The sequence below is a fragment of the Lathyrus oleraceus genome, chromosome 2 (assembly GCF_024323335.1).
Source record: "Lathyrus oleraceus cultivar Zhongwan6 chromosome 2, CAAS_Psat_ZW6_1.0, whole genome shotgun sequence".
Taxonomy (NCBI): Eukaryota; Viridiplantae; Streptophyta; class Magnoliopsida; order Fabales; family Fabaceae; genus Lathyrus; species Lathyrus oleraceus.
Window position 1 is genome coordinate 491,009,878 of NC_066580.1, and position 22,493 is coordinate 491,032,370.

The 22,493-nt window shown below is 34.3% G+C and overlaps 1 protein-coding gene across 1 annotated transcript; it reads right to left on the reverse strand.

Moving 5' to 3' along the window:
* Nucleotides 1-20,327: 20,327 nt before the first annotated feature.
* Nucleotides 20,328-21,346, reverse strand: LOC127123932 (uncharacterized). The gene is made up of 2 exons (XM_051054108.1): nt 20,785-21,346; nt 20,328-20,449 (listed from the first exon to the last, which is right to left on the reverse strand). The coding sequence occupies exons 1-2, from the start codon at nt 21,344-21,346 to the stop codon at nt 20,328-20,330; spliced, it is 684 nt and encodes a 227-aa protein (XP_050910065.1).
* Between the last annotated feature and the right edge of the window lie 1,147 nt (nt 21,347-22,493).

Here is a 22,493-nt window from a genome sequence, read left to right on the forward strand (position 1 = left end):
TATTAGTAATTGTGTTATTTTTCTCAAATGAAATCAAAAAACTTAGAGACATTTAACTATATTTCTTAACAAGTGTAAAACTTATTTTTTTCCTTATAAATCAGACCCACATAGTATATTTAATGCACCTATTAGCATTATGTTTTATTGCAACAAAAACAAAGGTAACATGAATACAAAAGACAACATGTCAAATATCATAACTTCTTTTTCCATCTTACAAGATGAAGAAATATATGAAGTTATATATTGCTTATCTGAATATGTAAAATGCACTATTAAGGTGACGTTTTAATAATTCATAAATTTACCAAGTTTTATAATCAAATATAAACTAAAATTTATTGTAAAATCAAATCATAGGTATAACATACCAATCATCAAAGATTTTCATTTGATATATGTAAAGTCAGGATAAATTGATAATAATGTATCAAATTTAATAATATGACATTTTTGATAATTTTTAACCGCATATTCATATAATAAAATTTTTTGTTTGATTGAAAGTTTATTATCATATAGGTTATGTCTGTAAAATTTGATATCAATCAGAAATCATTTGTTATGTTAACAAGATACATAAAAATTACTGTCTTATAAAATTTCATAAAAATCGTTAATTTTTATCATTTTTTTAATATATTAAATGATTTTTGATTGATGTGAAATTTTATAAACGTTATCTATGTGATGATAGTTTTCAATCCAACAATGAATTTTTGTTATACAGACCTATGGTGAACAGTTAACGAGAATAACATTTTATTAAGTTTAACACATTTGTGTCATATGATCCTGACCTCTATCTCTCTCTCTCTATCTATATATATATATATATATATATATATATATATATATATATATATATATATATATCAATTGAATTGACTCCACAAAACATATATAAAATAATATTCCATTTATATTATAAAGTAATTAATTTTTTGATTTTTAATAATTTATAATTTTTTATGGATATAGTCATTTATGCATAATGTCAAAAATACTACTTTTAATTTTCATCTAATGTTTTATCTTTTTATATGCCATCTTAAAATAAAAATATATGAATTTAATTTTTTTCTTCTTTCTATCATGCTTTATTTAACTGTGGTAAACATGAGTTTAATGTCTTATGTATTATTTTGGTTACGATGCCAAAGTAATTTGAGGAATGGGCTTTAGAGGTGAGATTTCAATTTAAATCTTCTAGGGAAACAATTATGACGTCGACAAAATGAAGAATTTTTACTACTATGTAAGGTTTGGAAAAGTAAGTACTACCTAAATTGTTTAGTCCATGAGGCATGTTTGGTGCATGCTCCTAGTTTTTCTTGGTGCAGTGTGTGGAGCTCTAAGGAGCTGGTCATGAAGGGTTCGAGATGGAGAATCGAAGATGTTAAGAAAGTGCGTATTTGGGATGACAAATGTCTGCCAGAAAATCTAGGTTTTAAAGTTCTCAGGGGACCTAGATGGTTGGATAAAGATGCAAAAGTTAAATAATGGGTTAAATCCATTAAATTGAATATAGCATCAATGACAATGCTAGATTTGCTCGATCTAAATTTTGTAACCATTGTTGGTGTACATACTCAATCCATGTTTTTAAATTAATAAATTATTATTATATTTGGGTCATTTTGAAAATTAAAAAAGATTACATTTCCATGAGTGAGACCAATCATTGAAGTGTCAAACAAAAATAGGTGGATATGTAATATGAATTGTTGAATAATAATTTTTTTTTTTGGATTAATTGTTAAAAAAATATTTAAAAATGAATAAGCTATATGGACCATACAGAAATTTATGGTAAAGACCACACAAAAAGCTAACATATATGATTATACCAAACAAAAATACTCAAAGAGTTGTAGTGGTTATGTATACAAAAAGACAAGACATATGCATATGTGATTTCACATCATAAAATAAATAACAAAAATGTACTAATTATGTTAGGTGTATGGGTTATTCAATATCACAAGATATTTAATATCTATATATAACTACTAATTAAATTGATTATATAAAATAATATTATAATATTATAAGATAATAATATTTCATTTCTATTATACAGTAATTAATTATTTGAGATCTTTTTAAATAACTTATAATTTTGGATGGATATAGTAATTTATACATAATGTCAAAAATATTACTTTTAATTTTCATCTAATATTTTATCTTTTTATATGTCATCTTAAAATAAAAACATATCAATTTAATTTTTTATTTTATTTTCTTTCTATCATGCTTTATTTAATTGTGGTAAACATGAGTTTAATGTCTTATTTTGGTTCAAGCATGCTCTGGCAGAAAAAAATATTCATCATTATTTTTGTTATTCATTATCAAAGCTTCATAATGATTGATACTCATTGATAGTTGTTATTCCCTGAAATTGGATTCACTCATTCACTCAGAAATAACAAGGACACACCAAAAGTAATTCAACACAAGACTTTTGCTTAAGCGGTTGTTTGCAATATTTCGTTGAGTCAGTTGCTTGTACCCTGTGTCAAAGGTGATAGAATAAAAATCTTCATACCTGAAGATGAGTATCATATTGGTCTTGAAGCGTGCAAGCATAATCTTCATAGAAGAATCATCTGGCCTAAGGGTTCTACTCCACTCAATGTTGTTAGATTGCGAGCCAAACTAACTGAGCAATGGACTTCCATTGGAAAATGGGGAACAACCTCTCTTAGAAAGGGCTTCTTAGAGTTATCTTTTTCTTGTATTGAAGATGTTCGAAGCATTAGGTCAGCAACCTCTTGGAACCTGTATCCAGGAACCCTCAAGTTATTCTCTTGGACTAAAGACTTTGTTCCATCAAACATAAATCAAACTTCGGCTCAGGGTTAGATTCATATTCATGGATTGTCTCAAGAGTATTTGAGACTTAAAATTATGTTTGCAATAGCAAGTAGCTTTTAGACGGGGCTTTTGGACACTATATTAGAGTGTTAGTGGATTTGGATCTGTTGAAGGAACTTGCATACAAAGTGTTGGTGCAATGTGTGAATTTTGCCTTTTTTGGTTGATGTAGAATATGAAAGGCTACCTGACTTCTCCAACTATTGCAACTGTATAGGTCATGCCATCAAAAATTGCAAGAGAAAAGCTTTACAGGATCAGAACAATCAAAAGAACAAACCTAAAGAGGAGCAGAAAAATGTATATATGGAAAAGAAAAAGGACATTGAGGTAGTTAACCTCACTAGTAAGGAACAAACTAGTAACTTGCCTAGCAAGAATAAGAGGGAGAAAGGAGAGGCTAATGGATTGCAAAAGAAAACCATACCTGTTTTTCAAGACACTGAAAAATTGTTGTCTTCTACTGATTCAGACACAGATTTGAAGTTTGTAGATTCGTCTCACCAAAAGGAAAAAGTTAAGTAAACACAATTAGAAGATGAGCAAGTCAATGTTCAGGAATTCTCAAAAGATTTCAGGGCTAACATGGTTGAGCATGAAAAGGAACAGGACAGTGAAGGCTTCAATTTGGTTGCCTTAAGAAAGAAAACAATAAAATCTAAGAATAAATCCATAACTAGATTCAACCCTAATCTTACAAAGCCTTCTTTATGAAGTGAATTTTCTGGAATATAAGAGGTATTGTCAATAACTCTTCCAGATTGGCCCTCAAAAGGTTGATTTTTGTCAATAAACTTGACATCGTGATGATTGCTGAACCATGGATGGATTTTAGTAGTTTCCTTAAGAGGTGGCTAAAGAATTTGAATCTCAAAATGTTTGCAATGAATGATAGACAAAGTTTTCTGCCTAACATATGATGTCTTTGTAAAGTTGAGCTTAATCCAATTGTTTTGATGAGGGATGACCAACACATTAATTCAAAATTGAAAATACAATTTTTTTTTTTCTATTGTATATGTTTCCACCAACTACACCACTAGAAGAAACTTATGGAACAAGCTTTCTCCTTGTATTCCTTATTCTCCTCGGTGTTTCATTAGAGATTTCAATTCAATTATTGAAGTTGAAGAATATCAATGTGCCAATACTTCAATTGGATTTACTTGCTCTTGAACCTCCTATCATACTCTTATCAAGAATAAATCTGATCACTACCCTTGCCTTTTGAACTTCATGTTTAAGGACATTAAGTATGTCTCTCAATTCAAGTTCATGCACATGTGAACTTTGCACAAAGAGTGTAAAGATATCATTTCCCAGGGTTAGAGTACCAGCATTAATGGATTCCCCATGTTCATCCTTGACAAGAAGTTAAAAATACGAAAGGAAAAACTTAAAGAGTGGAACAAAAGATGCTTTGGTAATGTTCAGGAAAATGTGAAGAAAGCTGAGGACAATTTGATAAGTATTCAAAAATCTATTGGGATTCATGGCAACTCTAACTACCTTAAGCAACAAGAAAAGGAATCCCTACTCAATCTAGATGAAGTTCTCAATCTTGAAGAAGCTTTTTGGAGAGAGAAGGCTAGAATCAATTAGTGTATTAATGGTGACATAAACACAAAGTTCTTCCACAAATATGCATATATCAAAAGGGACACTAATTTGATCAATCCTTTAAACATTAATGATATTGTAACAACCGGAATGAACAATATTAAAAATTACATTCTTAGTCATTAAAAAAATCTATGTAACAAAATTGGTGTTTTGCAGGATAATGGGCTGGTGGAGAAGACAATTTCTAACTTGGTCTCCGAGCATTCCAATAGGATCCTCACTCTCATTCCCACTGATTTGGAAATCAAAGATGCATGCATGAACCTTAAAAGAGAAATTGTGCCTAGCCCTGATGGTTTTAGAGCATCTTTATTTCAATTGTACTAGGACATTATTGGTTATGATGTTATAAAAGTTATGACTCAATTCTTCAAAAAGGATTGGATTATGCCTCATTATAACTCCAACACCATAATGCTCATTCCAAAAATTAAAGATTTTAGAACTATAGATTATTATATGTGAAGAAGATATTCATCATCTATCTTAGCTTAGTTTTGGTGAAGACAAAGGCTAATCAATTGAAAAAATATCAAAGAATAAAAAGATTGAAATCAAGTATAAAGATTGCATAAGCTTTAGAAATCAAAGGATTGAATCATGAAGATTAAGGTACAATGGCAACCCATATGCATATAAGCTTTAGGTGCTCAAAATATTTTCATCTAAACCATTATATGTTTTATAAACATTCATGCATGATTTCCATTCAAAGAACTTTTAAAAGGCAAAATTTCAAGTTTTTAAGAAAGTCAATCGATTGCTTCTAGCACTCGATCGATTGATTGTATTTCTGTTTATGAAATTTCAAAAATGTTGAAGCATCAATCAATTGACTCATTATGTCAATCGATTGACATTGTGCAAATTTTGATATTTTTTTAACGTTGGAATTGAGTCAATCGATTGACATCCTAGGTCAATCGATTGAAATCCTGAAACATTTTGAGAATTTTGAAACATTGCATACCTCTTCGTTGCATATGTTCATGATACATTTTCCAAAGCATTACAAATTCTCATGATCATTTTTCAAGCATTTCTACTCATTCAAGAGGCATCTTGTGATATATTTAAAGTAAGAATTTTCAGATTTCAAAACACCTCTTTCATCATATTTTTTCAAATAATTCTTACTATTTTTCAAGTGTTCATACACAATGTCATATAAATTGTTTACTGCATAAATTTCATTCATGTGAAAAAAAGTTTCATAAGTTATATACTAATAATAGGAGGATTTGACATTGAAACAATAGGTTAAGGTTCCTTATTGGAAGAGATTGAATCAAAATGCTAGATTTACGCCTTTCATTTCTATGGATTATATATAACCCTATATTATCGGTCTAAATCTCTATCTTTCTCATCAAGTTCAATTTCCTCTTTCTTTCTGGTAATTCTTTGGTTTTCCTAAACCTCTACTATTTCCGAAACAATTCTTACTATTTTTCAAGTGTAATGTCATAGAAACTTTTTACTGAATAAATTTTATTCAGGTGAGAAAAAGTTTCATAAACCACTGAGCACTTAAATGTTTATATATTCTTATATTGTTCATTGAAAAAGAAGATTAAACTTTCAAGATATTAGAGAGCATACAAAGTTGTTTATATTCAATTTATCTATCTGCTGAAATTATTCACCAAGTGCGTGGTGATTTTTTTTATAAGGAAAGTGGTTGTACTTTTTACAGGTGTTTGAAAATAAGAAGTGTTGTTCTTTCTGTTTGTTGAGAAAGTTCCTTTAAATTGGGGATATTCAAAGTCTACCATAGGTTTAGTGTGTTGTGTTAGAATATTATAGGATAGTCTTGGTATGAGGTTGTATAAAGATCTAACATAGTGAAATACTTCACGGGTGTGGAGGGACTGAACTATCCTTGTTTGGAAAGGGGAACTAGGATATATATTTATGTTCTTTATTGTTTTTGCATTTTTATTTTTATGCATGTTTATTCATATGTTCATCATTGTTCTACCAGAAAAATAAAAAGAAACGAAACATCTTCAAAATAACGAGAAATATTCATAAAACCTAATTCACCCTCTCTCTCTCTCTCTCTCTCTCTCTCTCTCTCTCTCTTAGGTTGCACTCTATACTCACAAATCATTTTTATGCACTTTTATCATAACTGACATCAAATCATTGTGAATAAGATAAGTATTTTTATATATGTTGTATAATTTCCCTTATATATTATGTTTCTTTGGATTTTACTCTTTTTCTTTTTGATAATATCAAAAAGAGGGAGAAGAAAGATGGTTGTTTATTTTCTTCAGGATATCAAAGACAAAGGCATAAATTACAAAATAAAGAGGGAGATATGCAAGATAGGGGAGATATACAAGATAGGGGGAGAAATTAAGTGTCAAGCAAAAAAATTCCATAAATATATTTTGTCATCATAAAAAAGGGGGATATTGTGAATAAGATGTTCATCATCTATCTTAGCTTAGTTTTGATGAATACAAAAGCTAATTAATTGAAAAAATATAAAAGAATAAAAATATTGAAATCAAGTATCAAGATTGCACAAGCTTTGAAAATCAAATGATTGAATCGTGAAGATTAAGGTACAATGAAAATTCATATGTATATATGTTTTAGGTGCTCAAAATATTTTCATCTAAGCCATTCGATGTTTCAAAAATACTCATGCATTATGGTCACTCAAAGAAAAACTTTTTAAAGGAAAATTTTCAAGTTTGTAAGGGAGTCAATCGATTGCTCCTAGCACTCAATCAATTGATTGTATTTCTGTTTGTGAAATTTCAAAAATATTGAAGCATCAATGAATTGACTTATTATGTCAATCAATTGACATATAGCAAATTTTGATTTTTTTAACGTTAGAATTGAGTCAATCGATTGACATCCTAGGTCAATCAATTGACATCCAAAAACATTTTGAAAATTCGGAAACATTGTGTACATCTTCATTGCATATGACCATGATACATTTTCCAAAGCATTGCAAAATATCATGATCATTTTCAAGCATTTCTAGTCATTTAAGAGGCATCTTTTGATGTATTTAAGGCAAGAAGTTTGATATTTCAAAACAACTCTTTCATCACATATTTTCAAACAATTCTTACTGTTTTTCAAGTTTTCATATACAATGTCATAGAAACTTTTACTGTAGAGTTTTTATACATCAAAGAAATTTTTTAATAAACCTTTCAGCACTTAATGTTTACATATTCTTGAATTGTTTTTGGAAAGATAAGATTACATTTTCATAATATTGGAAAGCATACAAAATTATTTGTACTCAATTTATCTTTCTGCTGTAAATTATTCACCAAGTGTGTGGTGAAATTTTCTGTAAAAAAACTGTGTACTTTTTATAGGTGTTTGGAAATAGGAAGCAGTGTTTTTTCTATTTGTTAAGAAAGGTCATTTGAATCGGGGAGATTCAAAGTCCACCGTAGGTCTGGTGTATTGTGTTAGAAAATTGTAGGATAATCTTGTTATGAGACTGTACAAAGATCTAACATAGTGAGATCCCTCACTGGGTGTGAAGGGACTAGACTACTCTTGTTTAGAAAGGGGAACCAGAATATATCTTTGTGTTATTTATTGTTTATGCACTTTTATTCATACGTTCATCATTGTTCTACCGGAAAAATAAAAAATAAACATAATATCTTCAAAATAACAAGAAATGTTTATAAAACCTAATTCCCCCCACCCTCCCCCCTCAGGTTTCACTCTATACTTACATTATATGCTAATTTACCTTTCCAATTTTAAGCACAAGATAATTACAACAAAATTGGCTGACAGATTAGCTTGCTTGCTCCCCAAGATAATCTCCAAGGAGCAAAATGGTTTCATAAATGGCAGAAGAATCAATTGTTGCATTTGTCTCGCTTCTGAAGCTAAAAGTCTTATAAACAAGAAGACCTATTCAGGGAATATGGCTCTCAAAATTGATATTTCAAAGGCTTTTGACATTCTTCATTGGCCTTCTTTCTTAGGGTCCTTGAGAGGTTTGGCTTTGACTCTAAAATTTATAAGAGGATAGATACTAATCTAAACTCTACATATCTCTTTGTTGGCATCAATGGGAAGCAAGTTGGTTACTTCACTTGTAAGAATAGGGTGAGGCAGGATGATTTCCTGTCACCTCTTCTTTTTTGCTTGGTTGAGGAGGTTTTGAGTAAGGGCATATCATATTTGGTTGATTCAGGAATCATTAAGTTGATAAAGTGTGTTGGAAATTGTCAAGTTCCTTTACATAGTCTTTTTGCATATGACATTATGGATTTTTTCAAAGGTGTTGTTAAATCCATAAGGGCCATAACCAATCTCCTCAAGAGATATGTTGATTGTTCAAGGCAACTTTGCAATACATCAAAATCTCTCATTTATGCATGGGCCATGGCTTAGACCAAGCATAACTTATTGGCCTCCATCAATGGATTTATAGTTTATCATCCTCCTTTCATCTATCTTAGGGTGAAAATCTTCAGAGCTAGACCAAAAACTAAGTACCTTTAATATATAGTTGATAAGATCAAAACTAAGCTAGAAACTTGGAAGGCTTCTCTTTTATCCATGATAGGGAGACTCCAACTTGTTAAATTTATGGCCTATATAATGCTCCTTCATTCCATCCAGATTTATGATTGGCCTATGAAACTCCTCAAGGACATTGAAAAATGGTTCAGGAACATGTTTTCAAGATTACCAATAGAGAATCCCAACTTACATTTGTTTATCTTTGTCGAAGTTTGTAGCACACTGAAATGTAACAATGTTGACCCTTCCACTATTCGAATCAGGTTAGTTCCATTCTCTTTACGGGATAGAGCCTGTGAGTGGGTACAATCCCTGTTAGAAAACTCCATTATAATTTGGGGTAAGCTAAAAGTTGTATTTCTAGCGCGATATTTCCCGTCGATCAAGATGACACAAATTAGGAGTGAAATATATAAATTTAGGAAGGAAGAAGGGGAATCACTATTTTATGCTTTGGAGTGTTTTAAGGACTTACTGAGGTTGTACCCATTTCACGGGCTTTAAAAGTGTCTCGTCATCCACACCTTTTATAATGGTCTCCTTTATTCCACAAGGATGACCTTTGATGCGACTATCAGTGGCACCCTAATGAATAACTCTAAGGACATGGATTATAATATGATTGAGTACATGGGAAAAAATCACCACTCATGTGAAAGTGACTACACCCTCACTACAAAAGCCCCTCAAAAGGGTGGACTTTACGAAGTCAATCCCTTTGACCACATGAATGTCAGGGTAGTTTCCCTTTATCAAAAGATAGAAAACTTAAGTATTACCCCATCAGCTCCAGTAGCTCCCACGGTTTTCTCCTGTGAGATTTGTAGAGTCAAAGGACATATGGCCAATGATTTCCAAATAGTACTCAACGGAGGAACCATCCAAGATAGTGTTAATTATCTTAATAATAACCAGAGCAGTAATCCATACTCAAACACTTACAGTCTAGGGTGGAGAGATCACCCTAACTTTTCCTATAAGAATAACTAACCCCAATCATCTATGGGACCTTCGGGTTTCCAAAAATTTGTTGTTACCTCCCCTAAGAAATCAAACCTATAAATGTTGATGGAAAATTTTATAGCCACCCAAACTCGCCAAAATAAGGATATTAGGAAGAAAAATTCGACACTAATGAGGTTCTTCGGCAGTTATCCAATAAGGTCCATTTCTCCCCATAACAAAATGTTGATCACTCAAATCTACAAAGTTTCACAACAAAAACTTCATCATTTGTTCCTCTCAAATCCTTTTCGAATAGCCTAAACAAAGTCCCAAAAGACATATGAATGTTGTAACAACTAGAAGTGGTAAGCAAATGAAGAGTTCTAATGAGAAAAATGTAGAGGTAAAGTAGAGTGAGCGGACACCACCTTAAAAGGAGTTTATTGAAAATGAAGAGAAGGAGGAACCATATGTTGCTTAACCTCCCTATAAGCCAATAATCCCATTTCAACAAAGGTTTGCAAAAGAAAAGATAGAATCCAATTTAATAAATTTGTGGAGATACTGAAAAATCTCTACATCAATTTTCCTTTCACCAATGCCCTATCCAAAATTCTTACATATGCTATGTTCTTAAAAGGGATCCTTTATTACAAGCGGAAACTAGAGGGTAATGAGACCGTGGAAATGACTGTTGACAATAGTGCAGTGATCCAAAATAAGTTGCCACATACGCTCAAAGATCTATGGAGTTTCCCAATTCCATGTGAGATAGGTATCATGAGCTTCAAGAGAGCATTAAATGATTTAGGGGCCAACGTTAGCTAGATGCCCCTATTTGTGTGTAAAAAGCTAGACCTAGGTGAGATAAAACCCACCAACATCTCTATGTAGCTTGCAAATAGGTCAGTTAAATATCCCGTAGGCATTTTAAAGTATGTGCCCATAACGATCGGGAAACTCTATATACCTACTGACTTTGTCATTATGGAGATTGAGGAGGATTCCCAAATCCCCATACTCCTAGGTAGACCTTTTCTAGCTATGATTGGAGCCATTGTTGATGTAAAAAGGGGAAGGTTGACCTTTCAGGTGTGAGATAAGAGAATTGAGTTTATATTATCAAAAATCATGAAGAACCCTTCACTAAGGGGTTCTTGTTGTTTGGTCGATATTATAGACGATGGAAGCATGCCTGATTGGTAGCACATACACCAATAGTGAAAATATGAAGTAACGGTCTATAGGAAGGTATTGGAAGAAAGTACCACTTCTAAAGATCTAAACTTTAAAATGATTTTGACACAAAGCGACAAAACCGAACAACAAGAACCTAAAGTAGAACTAAAACAGTTACCCCAGACTCTTAGGTATGAACTTTTGGATGAAAGGTCAAACCAACCTGTTATAGTCAATGTTAGTTTAGGAGAGTTTGAAACTGTGCAACTCCTTATTGTCTTAAAAAATACTCGAAGGAATTAGGTACACTATAGATGATCTAAAGGGTATTATCCCCTTTGTATACATGCATAAGATTTTGTTAGAGGATGGCTATAAGCCCTATAGAGAACACCACAGGTGGCTAAACCCTAATATGAAAGAAGTGGTAAAGAATGTGGTGCTGAAACTCCTTGAGGTCGGCGTAGTTTATCCAATCTCAGACAGTAAGTGGGTGAGTCATGTTCATGTGGTACCCAAGAAAGGAGGGGTAATAGTGATTAAGAATGAAAAACGTGAGTTGGTAGCCACTAGGACAGGGTGGAGAATGTGCATCAATTATAGGAATCTTAAAAAAACTACTAGAAAAGATCACTTCTCACTACCATTTACTGACCAAATGTTCGAGCGTTTAGCTACACACTTCCATTTTTTCTATCTTGATGGTTATTATAGATTTTTCCAAATCCTCGTTCATCTGAGTGATCAGGAGAAAATGACCTTCACTTGCCACTACGGTACATTTACCTACCAACGAATGTCGTTTGGACTTTGTAATACGCCTGTGACTTTTCAAAGTTGCATGATGTAAATTTTCTCTGACTTCCTAGAGGATATCATGGAACTCTTTATGGACAATTTCTCGATTTATGGGTCTATTTTTTTATTATTGCTCAACCAACTTAGAAAGAGTTCTTGAAAGATGTGTAAAAGTCAACCTAGTGCTAAACTGGGAGAAATGCCACTTCATGGTGAATGAGGGCATAGTCCTTGGACCTTTAGTGTTTAAAAGAGGAATAGAGGTTTATAGAACTAACATAGAGGTTATAGAGAAGTTGGCACCTTCCACCAATGTGAGAGAGGTCAAAAGTTTCTTAGGTCATGTCGTCTTTTAATGTCACTTTATTAAAGACTTGTCTAAAATTTATATGCCTCTAACTGGGATGTTGGTGAAAGATGTGGAATTTAACTTTAATGAAGAATTCCTTAAATATTTCTTAACGTTGAAAAGGGCACTGATCTTTACACCTGTTATGCAACCTCTTGGTTGGAGTATATCTTTTGAGATCATGTGTAATGTCAGCGACTACGTAGTAGGCGCTGTGCTGGGGCAAAAGATGAATAAGAAAATGCATGTCATTTATAATGCTAGTAAGACTCTATATGAGGCAAAAATTGATTATGCGACAATAGAGAAAGAGCTTGTGGTCGTGGTCTTTGCTATTGAGCAGCTTCGTTCCTACTCGGTAGGTTAAAAAATAATTGTGTATACTGACCATGCAACCATTAGATACCTCTCGAGTAAAAGGGAAACTAAGCCTAGATTGATTCTTTGTATTATTTTGTTACATGAATTTGACATTGAAGTAAGGGATACGAAAGGGATAGAAAATGTGGTTGTTGACCATTTATATAAATTTATTGATGTTAGGAAGGAAAAGTTATCCCTTTATAACTCTTTTCCAGATGATAAGTTGTTTGCATTAATTCAAACTAAAATGCCATGGTATGGTGACTTTATCAACTACCTAGATGTCATCTTACCTCCGGATATGAATTACCAACGTAAGAAAAAATTCTTTTTAGATCTTAGGCATTACTGTTGGGATGATCCTCTGCTTTTCAAGATACGCACCAACGAAATTATCTAAAGGTGTATCTTGGAGGAAGAGTTTGAAAGTGTTATGGCTCATTGTCATGCTTCGCCATACGGTGGACATACGAGTACCGATAAAACTATAGCAAAGATTCTCTAGGATGGCCTTTACTGACCTTACCTCTTCAGATACATGATTACCATCAGATTCTGGATCATCATCAAAATTTGGATCAGAATCAGATTCACCTTCAGAGTCATACTCGCCTTCAGACTCTTCATTAGAATCAGAGTCACCTTCAGATTCTGAGTCATATTCAAACTCAGAATCTCCTTCAGAGACTAAAATGTCTTCAGAAGTTAACTCAGGTGTTAACACTACACCAGAGTTGGATTGAAATTTGTTCCAATCCCACGCTTCTGATTCTTTCAGAATGACAACTCTGCTAAATTCAACTTTGTTAGTGACAGGACAATAGAGTTTATAAGCACATATATTGTGGTACCCTAGAAGAGACATAAGTTTGCTTCTGTCATCCAACTTATTTCTCCTAGCATCTGGGACATGTGATGGGTGTATTCTACAAGTGTACGAAATCAGCTGTAGTTTTAAAAAATATTGAACCCACAGGGACTAATAATCAACCTTATCGTTATCTATTGATGCTGTGTTTATCTAAGTCTAAAAATTAAGAATGAAATAGATCTCAGAAAATAATTAGATAAGAGATACTGGAAGATGGTTTCCAGTGTACCTCTAGGACTCAATAAATTCTTGGTATTTGTTATGTTTAAAATACTTTTTGGGAGAAAATAATAGTTTTAAAAACACTAGACTCACAGCGTCGTGCTATTGGCTTGTGTTATACTTCGGAACCATAAATGTCATGTTGTCACTCCACACTTACTACTTTCGAACTACTTTTTGAAAACTATTAAGTCCTAATAATAGTCTAAAGCGTTGTCGTTGTTTTTAGAAATTAAAGATCCATTTTTAATTGATTGGATACCAATCTCACATTGTCGGTCTATTGATCAGTACTGGGGTGTTTTGAAATCGCAGGTGTAGAAAATTTATCGGTCTCACTGTCGTTCTATTGATCGGTATTAAAACGTTTTCACTTTCATGCAAAACACTTTGAATATTAAATCTTAAAAACCAGAACTAGAAAAATATCATAGGTTAAAACTTAATGCCATAACAACTCACCGAGTCCCGTCGGAATGACGATCCTCACATCCCAGACTCTAGAAATTTAGTCAGACATGATTGCAGAAATAAATAAGCAATTCTGGATTTTCAAATTAAATAAAGGCATAATAATTTAAGGCAATGTTCAAAGAAAAAGGTAAAAGCTTAAGATTATAACAATGGCAGAAAAATAGAGCATAAATATAAAGGTTGCGGAAATAAAAAAGGCGGAAAATAAAGGTTGCGAAAATAATATGCGGAAAATAAAGGTTGTGGAAATAAAAGGCAAGAAAATAAATGCGTAAAGGTAAATAAATCTGAAGATAAAAGATGGAATATAAAATTGAATTAAAACTTCAAATGATGGCGAGATTGATCCAAGCGTTACATAAATTGTAGGCCTAAACACTAATGATGTAGTAGTTCCCCAATGTGAAAAATCTACTACTTTTAGAATGGTGATTTATGCCTAAAACTATGAAAGAATAAACTGCAGAAAAATCGTAAAAAACGTGGACACATAAATCTTATAAAAACTAATAATTTATAGTGTAATAGGTTTTCAACTGAGTCCTGGTCGTGTAAACTTCGTGGGAGAAAAATATGAGGGAATAGGGAAAGACTGATTCTTTTTGTTGCAGTTTTTCAGGGGCCGAACTACATGGCGGACGCCATGAAGCTTGTGGCGGTCGCCACAAGTGCAAAGTTTTGATTTTGGCCTTTTTGATGTGCATGGCGATTGCCATGATGCTTGTGGCGGTCTCCACGAGCCTTTGACTATGTTTTCTGCATTGTTATTTCCTCTCTAGTGGGCTCCATGACTACCTAGTCATGGCAGGGGCCATGGCGGGTGCCATGGAGGTGACCATCATTGTATTTTTGCCATTTTTCTCCATTTTTTGCCGTTTTCGTATGGTTTCTTCATAGATCGACTCTTACTCGTAAAGTACCTGAAACATGTATAAACTACCAGTATAACACTACAAAATGCAACAAAATGATACTAAAACATGTGCAAATCGAGTCAAAATAAACTATGTGTTTTGGTGTTATCAAACTCTCCCACACTTAAACATTTTCTTGTCCTCAAGAAAATGCTACACATATGAAAAAGACTTTTGAAAATTATGCAACATGTAGAAATCTTGACTCATGAAAATAGTTGCAATTGTATACTCATTCTAGGCTAAAACTTAATTTAGGTTAGAATTAATAGGTACTAACTTCTTCACTAAGGATATTGTGCGAATACAAATTCGCATGGTGCAGACATAAGTCTCCCCGTATACAAACCAATCCAAATCATGTCGTCATGTCTAAGCCTAATTTACTCATTCTTCTCTCTATCCTTTTTCATTCAGTGCAATCATATTAAACTCGTTATCCTTCCACACTCATAGCAAGATAATCTATTAGTGACTATGATCCATATATATATATATATATATATATATATATATATATATATATATATATATATATATATATATATATATATATATATATATATATATATATATATATATATATATATATATATATATATATATATATATATATATATATATATATATATATATATATATATTCTTTTCACACTTTGGCTTGATTAATATAATCAAAAGAGGGTTGTACCATTGGGTTAAATGACCAGGTTAGGGTCACCTAACTTAGAAGGAACATCCTTATTAATTTGGTCTTTCTTTTTCTCTTTTAAGCTTAAGATCATACACTTATTTAAATCGACTTCTTACGTAGTGTGTGTTTGTGATGATGCTGACTGCTGAATAAACTACTTAAGGAAAATTAAAGGATGAGAGTTTAAGGTTATGACATGACAAGTACTCAAATTGATATCCATATTCGGGAGATTCAAGGTGTAAAAACAATACTGATCTTGTAAAGTTTTCCCAAGTTTCTACAATCTATCCTAAATATTGCCTATAGCCTAAAACTTTCAAAATATGCATTGTTATTCTAAGTCGAAAAAACTTGTATGGCTCAACAAAGTGGGGGAATCAATAAGCAACAGAAAACCACACATAAAGATTCGATAATACATGCAATGACTCTACTAACAGTACTAAAAAGTAAAAACAGATAAAATCCTAAAATCATGAAATAGACTAAAAAACTAATAAATATAACTAGAAGGCAATAAAAATGAAAGGATAAAGTTCCTCTCTCACACTTAAACCAAACATTATCCTCAATGTTTTGATTAAAGTGAGAAAAAAGAATGAAAAACCTGGACGATAGGAATCAATATCCGCCTTGGCCTTGGCCTTGCCACCAACCGCCTTGTCCACCTCGACCATATCCACCTCAACCATGATCTCCGTATCTGGACCTCTATGTTATCCAAACACTCAGATAAAGAGTCTAATTGGTTGTTATGGTGATCCTTGGCTGCTTGTGAAAACTAGAGATGCTCTAGCATCTCTTGGTGGAAGTGGTCCATGGAAGTCTAAAAGGCTTGCAACTGTTGGGCCTGATCTACCATGGCGATTTTTGATGTCTGAATCTGCATGATATTACCGGTCATGGTGTCTTGTGTGTGCCCTTATGTGACGTAGACGCCCTAGAAGTGAAGCTTGGGTGGCTTGGATCATTTGCACACCATTTGTCATATTTGTCTGAAAGGCTTGCATCTGACCCATATGCTCCACCATTGTTGATTTTCATCATACCCGTTTTTTGTTGATGCATAGCATAAATCAGGATATCTCTCTCAGCATCAGTGGCGTTCCAGGAACGCATCTCATTGAGTATATCATCAAGTCTAGCATGCGTAGCTCTGGAGGAAGTACCTACAAAATGGTTAGAAAAATGTGTGGTGTGTGCTGGTGAAGCAGGAATATATGGTGACTGATGTGGTGGAGACTGGTGTACATAAGAGAATCACTATATCTGATCATACTCATCATCAGTAGCGCCATCAGCAGGGACATTCTCGTGAATGTCCATGGGTTCCGGTCCGGCTTCAACACCGACATTCAGGTTATAGATCCAATTTTCCCCCACTCGCACATCGATGCAGTTTGGACAAGGTAAGATAATACTAGACACGTCCCTGTTGGCTATCATCAGTGAATACCTTTCATCCCTCTTATTCTTAATTAACCACATATGGCGACATACATCAATATCTAGGGAGAGCATGGGTAGAGGGTCAAGCATAGCAAGCTCCCTGTGTAGGCCTAGGGCATGATCTATGGAGGTAATAAGTCCTCCAAAGGAAATGTTCCCCTTTTTAGCGGTGCAAACCTCTTGCATGTGGGCCAACAAAAACGGGGTTGAATTAACTCGTATATGCTCAAAAATAGAGTGTATGTAAAACAAATCCTTAGCATTAGTTCTACTTTTATTTTCCCAGCCAAAAATGGTGTGCGCCAACATTTGACAAAAATAATATATGGTCGGGTTATGGATTTGTGTCGCATTGTTGCCCTCAAAACTATTAGCTTGGTTTTCAGTTAGTTGTTCCCATAATGGACCAACTTCATGTGGCCAATCAGTATCTGGTGTTTCACAAATAACACCCTCTTCGTTAGGAAACTGTAGCAAGTCAGCCATTTGGTCAAGATTAAACTCATATTCTTTGTTGAACATACGGAATTTAATAGTGCATACTGTGCTGGTAGTCCAACTTTGTGTAGTGTATGCTAAAGAGCTAAGAAACTCTAAGGTTAAACTAACATAAGTGGGATCTCTGTGTGCATAAAAATGTGTCAAACTTAATCTATCTAGCATCCAATATACATTGTCATATAATCCTAGACTACGCAGGCAAGAGTCATCCACATACCTTGTTGGAAAATATCCCGGTTTAGCGGAGCTTCGTAGTAATTTTGCTGCTTCCGACCATCTCTTCCTTCCCGGAAGATTATTCCATTGAAACCATCTTCTCCTCTTTGAGCCATTGTTAGAGTTTGTAGATGAGATATGGTGAAGATAAAAACATGTAAGAGTGAGAGTGGTAAAAATGGTGATGGTAGGTGTTGGTTTAAATAGTAATGAAAGTGGAAGGTGAAAAAGTGAAGAAATAATGAGGGATTTTGGGGAATATGGAGGAATTGAATATGCTAGATGAAATGGGTTAATGGATGGAGGGAATGGGATAGTTTAAAAATTGAGAGGATGAAGTGGAAAAGACAACAATTGAGTTTAAAACTGGTTTTCTCGTTTCTGGAGTTCGTGGCGACTGACATATGGTGTGTGGCGAACGTCATGCTATATAAATTTGGATTCTCTAGATTTAGTGTCTGTGGAGAACACCATAATGGGTGTCGCGAATGCCATGCCCTCTAGTGCATTATGGCTTGCTCTTTTGGGCTTCTTGACTATTTTTGGCTTGCATCATTATTAGTGGTGCAAATTTTTCTTTTTGAAAAGTAATGGATTTATGAATAATTGAAATGCATAAAAACATAATGGAAAAATATCATAACATAACATGAAATAGAAAATGGAAATTGTGGGTTGCCTCTCATGCAGTGCTACGTTTAATGTCGGTAGCTCGACTAACAAATTATCAGTTAACATATAAAATGAAATCCTAAGTACGGGAGCAGAACAAAAAATGAGAACAAAACAAAAAATTATGAATGATAAAAACGGGAAATAGTTCCCCTCTACACTTACACAAAGCATTGTCCTCAATGCTTAAGAGTAAAGATGAAAGGTAATAAACTAGAGAAAAGATCAATCTCAAATGGGCTCCATATCTGGCCTTAGGAATCTAATAATGGTGTAGATTTCCTGGTATATATGATCCATCTGTTCGACCATCACATCAGTATAGTCCATGAAATTGCGGTGGAGAGTGGTCAGGTCAGTCTGAAGTGTAGTAAGATCTGTTTGGATGGTCTGTATCTTTGTACGACGCTCTCCAAGAAGAGGTGAACCATTTGAGGAGGAAGAAGAAGAATCAATAAATGGAGTAGGGTGGTACTCAGGGGCAGGTGGTGTCAGAGGTGGTGTTGAAGACTCATCCTAAATATCGAGAGGGTAACGCCAGTTGTCACGATTGTGCACACTAGTCCTCTCAGGATTAAGAAGGGAAAACTGGTGAACCACGTCACTCACGATTACTATTTTATACTCACTCAGTCCCTCATGTCTTACTAATATCGAATTTAGGCAATGGTCTATGTGACTCAAATCGTTCCCACATCAAGGGGTCAAGAGATCTATCCGGTTACGTAGGCCTAAGGTTATAGTTATGCGGGTCACGGTATCACCTACGTAGATATTCTCTATTACTTGATTTTCTACCCTGTCTAAACCAGCAAGCAAGAAAGCAGCAAAGTTGATAGGTCTGGATTGTAAGATACTAAACATGAATAATAACTCTTCCCTACTTACTGGCCATATGTTCCTAGCTTTCCCAAAAAAGTTATGGGCTGCAACCATCTGGAAGTACCTAATGGTTGGGTTATGAATCAGGTCCTTGTTCATTCTGAGGTGGTCTGGTGGGTAATCTTCTATAATCCCACCCCAAAAATAGTCAAGATCGAACTGTAAGTCATCATCGGTGGGTACCTCATAATAGACATGGGGGCCATGTCAGAATGCCAGGATCCAGGATAACTCGCCGTTGTTAAGGAGGTACCTTCTCCCAAATAGTCTAAAGGAAACTATGCCTCTAGCTGGCCTTAACCCTAGGTTAGGTCAGTAGTCAAAAGAGCTAAGGAATTCTAAGGTTATGTTCTTGTAGGTGGGGTGTTTCGCAACAGAGAAACGGTCCCAGCTAATATGTGTAAACATAAATCGCACATTATTTGTGAGGCCTAAGGCTACCAACATGGGAAAATCAGGGTAGCAGGTAGGTGAGATGATCCTTTCAGCTAGGACTTCGAAACACCTTCTTTGGGCGTCGTTTTTGAAAATGACTCGCATATTATCCTTGCGTTTCATTCTCTAGTTAATTAGTAAAAGTTAGTCTATGAGTCTGACCTGAAAGAAAATAAAATAAGTTAGTACCTATCAATAAGTTAGTATACCAGTTTAATATATCGAGGGGAAAATGAGAGTAATATGAATTAAAAATGTGTGGGTTGCCTCCTACGCAATGCTATGTTTAACATCGGTAGCTCGACAAAATTTCAGGTGCATCTAATTTTGCAAGGTGACATGCAACTCTTCTAAATTTAAGCTAGTATAATAATTCGCTTCTTCGGCATAATGATAGTGCTTGAGTCGCTGCCCGTTTACAATGAAAGGCTCGTTGAACTTGCCTAATATTTCAACAACACCATTATGGAGAACTTTAGTTACTTTGGAGGGTCCTGACCATCGAGAGCGGAGTTTTCTAGGAAAAAGTCTTAGTCGGGAATTGAAAAGGTGAACTAATTCCCCTTGTTTGAATTCTCTCATTGTTATCCGCTTATTGTGCCATTTCTTAGTTATTTCTTTATATATTTGGGCATTTTCATAAGCGCCTAACCTTAGGTCTTCCAACTCGTGTATGTCAAGAATTTTCTTATTGCTGACAGCCTCGTAGTCCATATTCAAAGTCTTTATGGCCCAATAGGCCTTGTGCTCGAGTTCTAAGGAAAATGGAATGACTTACCATAAACAAGTTTAAATGGTGTAGTTCCAATTGGTGTCTTGAAAGCTATCATATAGGCCCACAAAGCCTCTTGCAGCTTTGATGACCAATCTTTCCTATATATAACAACTTTCTTCTCTAAGATTTGCTTTATCTCCCTATTGGAGACTTCGACCTGTCCACTAGTTTGTGGATGGTATGGGGTTGCAATGCGGTGTTTTACTTCATACTTAAGTAACAATTTTTCAAATATTCTCGATATAAAATGAGATCCACCTTCACTAATGGCTAGTCTCGGAATACCAAATCTAGGGAAAATTGTGTTTTTAAACATCTTTACCATAACTTGTGCATCATTTGTAGGTGAAGTTATTGCTTCGATCCAATTTGATACATAATCTACTACGACGAGTATGAACTTATTTCCAAATGATGATGGGAAATTCCCCATGAAATTGATCCCCCATACGTTAAATATTTCTACTTCTAAGACGTTCTTTAGAGGCATCTCATCGCGTCGAGAGATATTACCAGTGCGTTGACACCGATCACATTTAGGAATGTGAAATGGAAATCTTTCCATAGGTGAGGCCAATAAAGGCCTTCTTGAAGAATTTTTGCACAAGTCTTAGAGGTGCTAGTGTGCCCTCCATATGGAGCAGCGTGGCAGTGGGTTATGATGTCATATATCTCTTCTTCAAGGACACAACAACAGAAAATACCATTGGTGCCTCATTTGAATAGGAGTGGTTCATCCTAATAATATTGTTTAAGTTCATGGAAAAACTTCTTTTTCTGTTGATATGTTAGGTTGGGGATAATACTTTGGCTGCTAGGTAGTTGATGAAGTCAGCATACCATGAGATTGTGGACTGTAGTAATATGGTTTCAACATCTCCAATGTTTTCATCACGAGAGACGTCCCCTTCAGAAGAATTATCCAGTTGAGAACAACTGGGTGTGTCATTTCCTAAGCATGCTACAAGTCTTTCATATGGGAAGTCATCGTCAATCGGCACTTGTTCGGTCTTGACATTTTCCAGCCTAGAAAGGTGATCTGCCACCATATTCTTTGTTTCCTTTTTGTGTTTTATTTCCAAAATCGAATTCTTGTAGCAGCACGATCCACCTAACGAGTCTTGGTTTGGCATCTTTCTTACTCAGTAGATACCTAATATCCACATGATTTGTGTAAACGATGATTTGAGCTCCTACTAAATAGGAATGAAATTTGTCAATCGCGAAGACCACATCTAGGAGTTATTTTTTAGTTGTGGCGTAGTTCATTTAAGTTGTGTCCAAAGTTCGACTAGCATAGTAAATGACGTGTAACTTCTTTTCCTTTCTTTGGTGTAGGACAGCTCCTACCGCATAGTCACTTAGGTCGCACATGATTTCAAACGGCTGACTCCAATCTGGACTTTGTCAATCAACTCAATTTTAGCTTTGCCCACTTCTATCCCCCTGTCGGACACTATATGTCCAAGAATTATTCCTTGTCTTATCATAAAATGGCACTTCTACCAATTCAGCACTAGGTTTACCTTTATTCATCTTTCTAAAACCATCTCCAAATTAATGAGACAACTCTCGAAACTCAGTCCGCACACTGAGAAGTCATCCATGAAAGCTTCCATGATGTCATCTATAAAATCTGTAAATACTGCCATCATGCATCTCTAAAAAATAGTGAGAGCGTTGCATAATGTGAATGACATTCGTCGGTAGGC